At 38.8% G+C, this 12110-nt stretch overlaps 1 protein-coding gene across 1 annotated transcript in view; it reads right to left on the minus strand.

Annotated features, from left to right (window-relative positions):
• shtn1 (shootin 1) overlaps positions 1-12110 on the minus strand; it is a 45493-nt gene that overhangs the window by 16515 nt on the left and 16868 nt on the right. The window contains 2 exon segments of the mRNA XM_038736827.1: positions 441-612; positions 3573-3582. Of these exon segments, the coding sequence (XP_038592755.1) occupies positions 441-612; positions 3573-3582 (182 nt within the window).

Here is a 12110-nt window from a genome sequence, read left to right on the forward strand (position 1 = left end):
GTCAAACTCAGGCTTTGTCCACACATGTAAGGATTTTTGTAAACAAATATTTTCTTCTACGTTTTGTTATCTTGTCACACACCTTGGGCCGTGTGCCAGAAAGGTGTGAAATTCAAATAACTATAATAAAAGATGCTACTATTGTTTGTTTTTTAGTTTCTACTGCCAAAGGAAAATAAGCTCCCTCTGCTCGCTCAGAATGTTCTTCTCTGGTATTTGACTTTATCGCCACCTACTGTCCGGGAAAGCTTGTTTGAGTGTTTTTGCATTCCAGTTTGGTAAGCGTATAAATATATATAGGACCTCATGCTGTTGCCTTATAAAACCATTGCCATTAAGGTAGTTACTTAGACACGGTTTTGCTGTTTCTACTTAGCTAGCTCTACGGTAACTTGCTGGTGACAAACATCACACTTGGAGGAGCTACAGTCCTCTTGTACCTGAGATGGTGGCCCGGCACTGGAGGGAGAGACAGAAATTGCTGGCTTCTTGTAGCACTTTACACTCCTCCTCCTCTTCATCCTCAAGGTTGATCTCAGTGATGGTCTCTGGGCTGAGGTGGGACAGCAGCAACATGCTTTTCCTCTTCAGAGAGCGGTTCTGACGGTTCAACTACAGTGAGGAGGAAAAAAGATCAATGGCACTCTACAGTCAACTATTTGGTGCTGCATGTGATATTTTAAACTTCTTTCTTTTCAATAAGTGCTGTTATGCACTGTCCACATTACCTGAAAAATACGCAGATTGAAGGTACATTATGTCTTTCGGACTGTCAGGCCAATTTTTGGGAAGTGATCTCATTCATTTAGTGTTAATTATACAAAAATAATCAAACAAAAGTGTTCAAATGTTACATGAAGCACTAAAATGTTAACTGTATAAATAGTTATAAACGTAAGCTCCAAACACTAAAATAACTTATCTCATATCCTGGCCATCATAACGAGGAGACATTTTTAACTTAGAATTCCACCCAGACAATGAGTGATGTCTGGTCTTAAACATTGGTTTAGAGCACTGGCTTCTTTTTTATTCCAATTTCAAAAGCACTGAGCCAAACTCCATATCCATCTTTGACAACATTCAAACCTAAGAAGAATTGTAGCCTCCAATCTGCTTCCTTGCAAAAACTGTATCAGGAACATGCCTTGCTGAATACAGAAAGGCACAAAGAGGTCACAGTATTTCAAGTCTATTTTTTTTTTATAAATAGCATATAGCATATATAGCAGTGAATAAAATGGTATTATATAGTATTTACTGTATATATTTAATATATATAGTATTTCATTGTATTTTGTCTTTTGTCTCTTGAAATTACATGGAAGTGAAAAAAAGTAACTGAACTTTTCAGAGAGTAGACTCTGTTTGAATGGATGTCAAACAGCAGCTCGTTCAACAAGCCATGACAATAACACTCAAGTGTAAATAGTTTCACGTAAAGAGTGTGAATACACTGATCTGACCATCTCAATAAGAGATTACATGGTGCAGCCATAGAAATAACCTCTGAATGCATAATTTATGGCATATTCAGCACATTCCACATAAATCATGACATGAATCTAACAAAAACTGTCTGCGTCTTACAGCGCCTTCATTTTTCAAATCTGCAAAAAGTGACAAGTGTGCTTTGTATTAAGCTATTGGAAAACACGCAAAGAAATAAGATAGCAGAACGACAGACATGGCAGATGAGATGTTGTTGATTTCCTATTTTCTTTGGCCCTGCAATCAGCATAATGGCAGGACACATGCAAAAGCAATGATAAGGTGTGAAGAAACACATCATTAAAGGAGCAAAATCAGACAAAGAAAAAGGAAGTGAATATTTCTCCTTTGTAATCACAGTTTTTGACGCGACAAATATTTGCATCTTGCATTTCTGTGCATCCACGTTTGTGTGTGATTATCACGTCTAACACGTTTTCTTATGTGGCATTTTTCTAAATCCTTCATACTAAACTAACACAATCCATTTCTAAAATTTCAATCATTGGGACGGCCATTTGTATTAATGAAGAAGGCCAAGTAAAAACATGAATGAAGCCTATGGGAAGGAGAAGGATGCCAATTATGCATGTTTCTTGATGTAATCTAAAGGAAGAAAAGTGCCTAGAGAGAAGAGAAAAGAAGAAAAATAGAAAATATGAGCCATAAAAGAAGCATTTAATAATGGCATCCTGGTGGGAGCAGATTGCAGCAATTCCATCTTTTGATTATGCCCTTCAGCCTGCATCTTTTTTTCTGAAATGCAATCAACAATACATAACATGGAATCACATTCTTTTGATGATGATCTACAATTCGTGAGAGATGTATGTATAAAATTACATACTAAGATAAATCAAGGCTGACATAGCATCGGGCTAGCACTCACTGGAGGTCACCATTACAAAGTCACAGCCCCTTTATCTTACCTTTTGATCACACATCAACACAAGCATTAAGCATCAAAACCACATTCTGATTTGACTGGTTATAAATTGCTAACACCCTCTGGTCGCTTTTTAATTCAAAATGCTGAGAAGTTAAGGAATTGCTCTGAACTTGAGCTTCTTTCAGAGTGGCCTTGAAATATTTGGAATGTAAAATTACAAATAAATTAATACAGAGTTCAATCCTCCTCCTCCTGGGAACACCTCCTCGTGTATTTGGGTTTCATTTAAATGTAAATGAATAATAAACTGATGTTCACATCCTCAGAGTGTAGGAATTGTGACTTTACAGTATTGCTGAAGAGCTATTGAAACATCAACACTATCCAAAAAAATAATGACACTTATTCTGACCTTATTCTAGTCACAGAGCACAGATGTGTTGCTTTTAACTGAATAAGTGAATAGTTGATATATGGATATATTCTCAGAAATGGCTAATCAACGACCACCCCCCACAGTGAGTGCTCATACACCCTACATTATTAGGCAGGCACATGGAGTAACCAGTTATGGGTACTTTTATGATTTATATCAAGGAAAAAGAGGTGTAAAGAAGCAGTGAGCAGAGGAGAACAGAAAGCAAGCTTTTAGCCAGCATATTCTTAAGAACAAATAGATTAATTCCTGCTGTCAGACCGGGAGTGGACTAGTTTACTGCTGCCTCTTAGCACACTGTTCAGAGGGCAGAGCCTGACACTTTTCTGAAGTCAGCAGGAAAAGAAATGTGACAAAAAAGAATTTCTCTCCCACATTTTAAGGCAATGACAATTCATCACATTTGATTGTGTCATCAGGGGCTTGCACATCCTGAATTTCCTAAACTGCACATTTGCATCCATATATCACAATGACAAGGTAAATACTACACCAATTTGCTGAATTGTTGTGGCATATTTCAAGATTTTTAAATGGATATGTTATAAACTAGCATACCAATGCATCCTGATCTCCATTATTCCTTGGAGTCCTGAGCTATTGACAAGAGAACATTTGAATTTCATAAGTAAGTTAATCTAATTGCAAGTAAATGTTTCATACATGAAATTGGGAGTGAGATCTTGAGCTTGTGTCCAATAAAGAACAGCATCATTCAGACCACTAGACAATACAGAAACAGTAAATCTCATCTACCACACTAGCACTTCCATAAAACTAGTGTTAATGTGGTGTTTTTGATGAAAACACAATTACACTGACACTATCACTGTCTATAACTAAGTCCAAACTGGACAGCAGCTTTTTTTTTAGCTTATATCACAACATTCAACAATATCAGTATACTTTATTCTACTTTCTATAAATGCGTGGTTCAGATCAGTGGTGGAACTATAAGCAGTGCAGCTGCTGTCTGATAGGACTCACCCAGCACTTGCTCTCATGCTAGACCATCATAGAGTACGGTCTAGACCTGCTCTTTTATGAAAAGCGCTCAGAGATAACTGTTGTTGTGATTTGGTGCTATATAAATAAAACTGAAGTGAACTGAATTGAATGCTGGACAGCGAGATTAAGGACAGAGGCGCTGTCTTGGTCCAGTCTTTTTAAACCACAGTTAGACCAATTCAGTTTATATGCCTTATCTAATAGCTGTCATTATTAGTGTCACATTTCCAAATACATACCATTAACATCCATCACTGCTGTTATATTTTCTTTCTCAAGTAGGCTATTCTGGCAGAGATGGGGGTTATGTTTCAGATTGGCCGCTGTGCCAACTTGTTGCGTGACCCAAGTAAATGGTTGCCATAATAATTTTATCCTGAATTATGAAAGTCATGTTACAAAGGTAGGAAAAATTTTTTTTGTCAGTACAAAAATGTATTTTGTCAGTATCTATTGACCCTCCAGTTCTAATGGCATGGTATTAGCCTGTAATATAATACTGCAATTTTTTAGGGCATGAGCACGAACTGTGCGAGGTCCCTATTGAAACTGAAGGAATTATATTTTTTCTGCAAAGTAAGCTCGTTTTTAGCGGCCTAAACGTGCTTGGAAACTCACCACACTTTGCACACATGTCAGAAGTGACGAAAAATTACATATTTTATGGGTCCTGTGGCAAAATGGCTCACTAGCGCCACCTAAAAAAATGGCACCTCGGCAACGTTTAACCTACATGCACAAAGTTTTTTGTGGACATCAAGTCACACAGAAAAGCCTCAAGGACCCATACCCTTAACGCAACAGGAAGTCCGCCTGGCACTTTCAATTTGAATTGAAAGTGCCATTTAACCCATTTTATACCATTTACAGGGTGCATACAACAAACTCCTCTTAGAGAATAAATCTGATCAACTTCAAATTTTTGCTGTGCAGTCCAAACCCACTGACGATGATTTAAAGTTGTGCAAATGGTGAGTTTTTGTGGAACAGCATGCCCATGGCGGGGCATCCAAAATCGATGATTCACCATGAAACAGGAAGTTGTTGTAACTTCAGTGTACATGCTCACATCTGCACCAAACTTTACGTGCTTGATAACTGTCCCGACCCGAACACATCTACATGTTCAGGTATAGTCGTAGTGCGAAGTGCTATGTAGCGCCACAAAGGGGACACAGGAAGTGATGATTAACACCTTTGTGCAGCATCTGAAGCGCGTGGCAAATTCACACGCGCTACACATGCGAGGGCCAGCCCAACACTGCTTGCAGCTTTAATTTAAGTTGTTGTTTGTGGCTGCGATATGGCATTACAAACTATCTACACACACACAAATACAAACTCAGTATCTGTGTGTGTGTGTGTGTGTGTGTGTGTGTGTGTGTGTGTGTGTGTGTGTGTGAGAGAGAGTATGCATAAATGTAAGCATCTTGAGGTGAGTCTGGTCATTATTATGTGAAGCTGATGGTTCAGACTCATCATTCCATGCTACACATAGAATGGCCTGTAGATACTAAACAGACTAAAAACAAAACAACTTTTTGTCAGATTGAGTGAATATTGCTAACGCTGCGGTAGCTGTTCGTTCTGTGTGTGTGCTGTTTGTACTATACTATTACTGACTTTTTCTGGTGGGAACTGTTGGGCTTCTGTAAATAACATCATAGAGTACGGTCTAGACCTGCTCTTTATGAAAAGCGCTGTGAGATAACTGTTGTTGTGATTTGGCGCTATATAAATAAAATTGAATTGAATTGAATTTTCAGCCATAATGTGTGTGGCCACGGACATTCAGCTTACGCTCTAGTTCACCAAGACATGGTGTTGTTGTGATGTTAGCTGAGTATTTGCTGTCTGCAGCTGCTTTGCTGGCTCTGGGACAGTCTCATCCTCTCTGCATGTTAGGTTCACTAGCTTTGCAGAAGCAACTTTAGTGTCAGTTTGATAACTCAGAGCTTTGCTAACGAATCACCCTACCATTTATGGAGGACCAATTCTGACATAAAGAGAAAATACAGAAATAAATGCTCAATAAATAAATAAGCATCCGATTAAATGCTCAAAAAATAAAGTAGATAAATAAATGTAGGCAGTAATTAAATTATACAATAAGTAGGGCTGGGCACGTTAACGCAGTTTTTAAAAAAAATTATTATTTATTTTTTACACTGTCTCTTTTTCCATATTTTTCGAACTGCGATCCAGCAGGTGAGCCGCTTGCTTGTTAATGACACAGCCTATCAAACAACTCAAACAACCGAAACCAATATCTGCACCCTGTGTTCAATGCTGCTTTAACGTTACCTGGTCCGTGCTTGTAAAATATCCACTGCAACTTGTAATGTCATTTCAGGTTTTTGCGAGTGAACACATGCACATAAGCGACCGCTTGCGATTAATCGCGATTAAATATTTTAATTGTTGCCCAGCACTAACAATAAGACATAAATGTATATATCTTTTTTATTCACCTTTGTAATAATGACCTTATTTATTTATTGTCCGTTATAATCTTCAACTTTATTTATTAATTTTAACTTTTTAAATGTATTTATTTAAGTTTGTTTAAATATTTTTGTCTGTTTTATTCTTTCTTTGCATTTCTACCCTATTTATTTCTTCAATGGTTATATATTTCTTCCGCCTCTTTTTACATTTCTCCATGCATTTCTGCCTCATTATGCAAATGAGGAGGGGCTGTGTCTCAAGGGGTGAACCCCTATTGGTGGACCAGTCAGAGACTCAAAACTCACACATCAACAAGCCTTGCTCCCCACACAGTCACAAGAGATGGCTTCCTTTAGTGAACTGAAGTGATTTGCAACTCTATCTGAGGACGATTCTACCAGCCATGTCTTCCTTCCTTTTTGTGTTTTCAGTTTGCGACATACACGGACACAGAACTGCCATAAAGGAAACCATTGTTTGTGAGAAGCACACGTCAGCTAGTAGCAGCTAGATCTGGAGTGCACACGTATTCGACTCTGGTATATGGTAAATTCAGTTTGGAGCATAGCCAAGCTGACAGCCAGGTTAGAGACTTTGTTCTGTCAGTTTCTCTCTTTACAAAGACACGTGTTTCAGTCTGAGAGTCTTATTTGAAGAGAGGCAATGAAGTCTTAATAGTATGCGATGCGAGCACCACATAATTTATGAAATTACGTAGGACTTTGAAATTAGCACATAGATAACATGCAACAACGTCCTGTTTTCAAAATAAGGTCTTAATACAGCATATATACTATATGAAAATAAGATTAATTGGATTATATTCACAGGAATTATAAAACCTGTTACATGTGTCTATTAAAAGTAAAATAACACTAAAATGTTTGGGAAATTACTTTACTTAGATTGAAGTACTGCAGTTGTACATTGAAATACCTTCCTTTCTGACAGGAAGTCTCCAATCTTCATGGATTGTGAGGTGCTATAAAAACACATTTCTATTTAAATTCTGATTTGAGTTGTGGACAACGAGGACGACATGAATTAAAAAATTAAACATTTCACTGCCCAAGTCAGCTATAACACAATTAGGCTACATACTGTACAGTATTTGTGGACAGATTTTGTCCCAGGATTTATTATGCATTTCTTCTACTTCTTTGCATGATTTAGAATAATAAATTGAGAAACGTGTTATGGGGTTGTGTGGTGTGGGGACAGAGAGGACCCAAAAGCAGCACTCTGAGGGAAGGAGGTTTATTGAGGGAAAAAGGGTAGAGGGACTGGAGTGGAGGGAGAGGTGGATGTCAGGGAAACACAGGCACGGGGAACCAGGAAGACTGGGGGCCAGGGAGCCGGGGAACACTGGGGCCGAGGAAGCGAGGAGCGGTGGGGGAACAGGGAGGACGCTGTGGGGGTAGTCTGAGGAGAGAGGGCCGGTGGATGAGCACAGCCGACTGAACGGAGGACGAGGGTGAGTGTACCGGGTATGGAGCAACGACGATCAAGCGAGGATGGTGTGGAGAACCGGGGTTGAAATACAGCAGGATGAGGTGATTACTGGCAGGTGTGGCAGGCTGACGAGGTGGCTGATGAGATGCAGGTGCAGGTAGTTGGCTGGGCTCAGGAGCAGAGGGAGAGAGCACACAGGGGAGAAAACACAGGGAGGCAGGCAGGGAACAGAAAACCAAGGAAAAAGCAGAAAAACTGATAAAAAGGAGAAAAAACCAGGACACTCACCGTCAGCCGGGCTGCCACCACAACAAAACGGGTCTGTTCTTTGTTCATCCTGCACTGCAGCAGCTAATAAAGCCCATTTAATCCCAAAGATGCTTTTCATTTTGGCGGGCTGGAGCGGAAAACAACTGACCTTTCTCAAGTTATACAGTAATGTAGTAATGCCACATACATGTATGAAGGTGGATCAAACACAGCTAATTTTAAATGTCAAAGTAGAGAGGAGCCTAGTAGGCCTATTCATTTTCATTCTTTACACATTACAGACAGTTGTAAAAAAAATCTTGAATGTTCTCCACTTATCCTGTAGTTACACAGTAATATTAGGGGTGTGGGCTGTCTTAAAAGTACCCACTGTTCTCCCATGCTCTATAATCACACAGTAACGATGAGATATGTGCTGTTCTCCCATTCTTCCTCTGTATCTACATATATACAGAATATAAAAGGAATTTATTTTATTGTTAGGCTATTTTCTTTGTTGCTCTCCTTCTTCTTTTCTTCTTGTCTCTGATGAATATGGTTATGGCTACCCGTGTCCACCTCCTCCTCTGTATTCTGCGCAAGACATAGAAGTACAGTAACTAGCCTATATTAAATCATTTGACTGGTTAAGTACAGTAAAGTTACCTTTAAATTGACTCCATTACCACGCATAAAACACAGCTTAATAGCAATCACATTTAACAGAAGCATAAAATTCTTCTTAATGATAACTGTCAAGATTAGTTTATTTGTTAGTCACCACCACTAGCTTAAGAGCTTTAGCCTATATGGCATTAACACTACATAAATTAGCCTAGAATGTACTATTCATAATATTTCTTACTCACCACTGGTTAAGTCACTGCATCTCCCAACACAACACCACGGTTGAATTTTCACCCTGAATGGCGTTTTTGTTGAAACAGCAGCTGATAGTAGCAGAGCAACGAGCTGCTCTTTGTGGGAGCATTTACCATAAATACTCCAGATTTAGTTGTGGCAAGCTGACCATGTGGTTCTCACAGACAACAGCTCACTTTCCCGCAGTTCTGTGCTCCGTATTGCATAGCGCCTTCCTAGTCTTTTTGACCACTCAAAGCACTTTTACACTACATCTTGTTCACCATTCACACACTGAGCCTAAGTGCTCAAACAGAAACTAACATTCATACACATTCATACATATTCATACACTGGTGGCCACCAGGGGCAATTCGGGGTTCATATCTTGCCCAAGGACACTTCGACATGCAGCCTGGAGGAGCCGGGATTGAACCGCTGATCTTCCGATAAACGGGCAACCCGCTCTACGTCCGGGCCACAGCTGCCCAGTGTGTCCATGTAAGTTGCTAAATGAAAACTTCTGTAGGTCAGAGCGTCCACACGAAAAAGAAGGAAGACATGGCGGTAGTTGTGTCTACAAATAGAGTTGCTAGCACCTCAGTTCACTGAAGGAAGCATCTGACTGTGTGAGGAGCAAGCTTGTTGATGTGTGCAGGTAGAGTAAAGCTCTGCCGTCTGACTGGTCCACCAATAGGGGCGAAGTTGACCCCTTGAGACACAGCCCCTCCTCATTTGCATAATGAGCCAGAAATGCTTAGAGAAATGTAAATAGGACAGGCAGAAAGAAATACCATGGGGGAAAGAAATGCAAAAATGCAAAGGAAGAATAAAACACACAAAAATATTAAAACACACACATAAATAAATACATAAAAAAAGAAGTAATGAATAAATAAAGTTGAAGATTATAACGGACAATAAATAAATAAGGTAATTATTAAAAAGAAAAAATAAGAAGTTAATTTAAAGAGATATATACATTTATGTCTCATTGTATAATTTAATTACTACATTTATTTATCTATTTTATTTTTTGTGCATTTAATCGGATGCTTATTTATTTATTGACCATTTATTTATTTCTGTATTTAATTGTGAAATTGTCAGCATCAGTCCTCGATACCCATTATGGTACACTTCTTCAATCCAGAAAGAAATTAAACTACAAAATTGCAGCAGAGATTCAGCAGAAACATCCAGAATAGATGCAAAATTCCACCATACTAAACAATGAAATAATGACAGTAATGTCACTTATTATTAGCTACTTAGTTTAAAGGTTAAGCCTTTTTACGGGTTTTCTCGCTTTGGCACAATTCCAAATAATAATGATTTTCAAAACAACATGTACAAACCTCCAAACCACCGGGCACTGGGCAACCGATTGAAATTTCTCATTCTGTTAAACCAGGGGTTCTTAACCTTTCTGGCAGTCCGACCCCTTTTTGAATTTGAAAATATTTCGTCTAGTTATTTTTAAGTTATTTTGTTTCTATTTTTGTGTCTATAGCAGCATTCTCGCAACCCCCCTGGGGGGGTCCTGACCCCCAGGTTAAGAACCACTGTGTTAAACAAATTACAAAAACCAATAGGCAAACTGATTATGTTGCTTCTCAGTAGTGTACTCTCCAAATGTATTAATTCTTTCATTTTGTAAGTCATCACATGCACAATAGTCCTATAAATTGTCTAAATCTGTCAGGCATATACCATGAATTACATTGCAGTGGATTTCTTTTTGTAATATCCGCCAAATTGGGGAACTGCCTGTCATGTAAAACTTGACTTCACTAATGAATGGGGAGCTTCTCACATCTTACATTAGTATGGATTTTGTCAACTATTTTTAGATCTTGACCACAACAGAATACAACTTCTAAGCATGGAGGAACCTGGACAGGCAAATAATGAACAGGGGCAACTGCCTGTTTGAGGAAGAGGAATGTGAGTAAGGATCTGTGGGGGTGTAGTGAGGGGAGGACAGCAGGAAAGAAGTAGAAGTAGAAGTAAGAAATAGAGCTGCCCGAGATGAAAGACGGCCACAATTGTGGACCATGTAATTAACTATGGCCTTATGTTGGTCGGCCAGTGCAGTCCAATGTAGACCGTGCTACAGTGTCTTCAATTATCCAAACACGGGGAAAAAACACATATGTACTTAGTGAATACTGAAATTATTCATGTTTCTGTATTTCAGTTATAGTATAATGCTGTAGAATTGAAGTAAAAACATACAGAAGAAATAGTCAGTAAAAGTCAGAATAAATGTATGTAAGAAACACACGAGGCACACTGTACTGCGTTACAGTACAGTACACAGTAATATTATCTATTTACAATACAATAATGGTTTTGAAGCATAAGTTGAGTGTTTTGGGTAAGGAATGATCTCTTGCCGGTGAGCTATGGTGTTTTGCTGTACCATACAGGCTGATTTGACAAATGCACCTAGAGCTTTGAGACTGCTCACGCTGTTTCAAGAAATGAGCCGAAGCAATTGAAAAAAATTGTAACCTTCACAAAATGTAGAATAAACTGCAGCAATGAGCGTTAGCCAAGGTCAAATAATGAGTTCTGCAGTTGTCTTGAGAGTCAAAAGTTTTTCAAATCTAGAAATCTCAGTAGCCAGCAAGTAAACCCAGATACCTTATGGTCATTTGGGGCAGTATAAATCTTACTTGTCACCCCTGCAAGATGAGGATAAAAAACAAACCAAAGGAAAGAGGAGGACTGAAGGCTAAGGAACGGTAAGAAAAAAGGCCTGAAAGTCGACCTTCACCATAATTCTCCCTCAGCCTCCCACTGCCCAAAACCTGGTCCAGCCACATGGATTGTGAGGGCTTTTGTCCAGAAATTGAATGAGAAATGATTACAGTGATAAGCTCAACGCCAGTGGGCTGCAAAATCACTATGTGCCATGCTCCCCCACTCTCAATCACAGCTCACATTTTAGCAAGGACTCCAGAAAAGTGTGCTGTGAATCAAAAGAATCCAATGCAATTTTAGACCCTAAGATATGGGGAATGTTTTTGATTGCAACATACAAACTGAATGTGATGTTACTGGGATACACTGACCAGGGTGTAATTGCAAATTGCTGATTTTATGCTGTAGTATTTATTTAGCCAAACATTTTCTAAATCAACAGATCCTACAATTCTGTTAACATTATTCCTCTCTTGTTTAAATCAAATGATACCATTTTCTTGGTTGTGAGCATGTCTGAATCCAGGCTTCCTTAGGCAATGTCCGTAACATAGAATTAACACGGAT

The sequence above is a fragment of the Micropterus salmoides genome, unplaced genomic scaffold, assembly GCF_014851395.1.
Source record: "Micropterus salmoides isolate LMB-PRFRI ecotype aquatic unplaced genomic scaffold, ASM1485139v1 Ms_hic_scaffold_22, whole genome shotgun sequence".
NCBI classification, from domain to species: domain Eukaryota; kingdom Metazoa; phylum Chordata; class Actinopteri; order Centrarchiformes; family Centrarchidae; genus Micropterus; species Micropterus salmoides.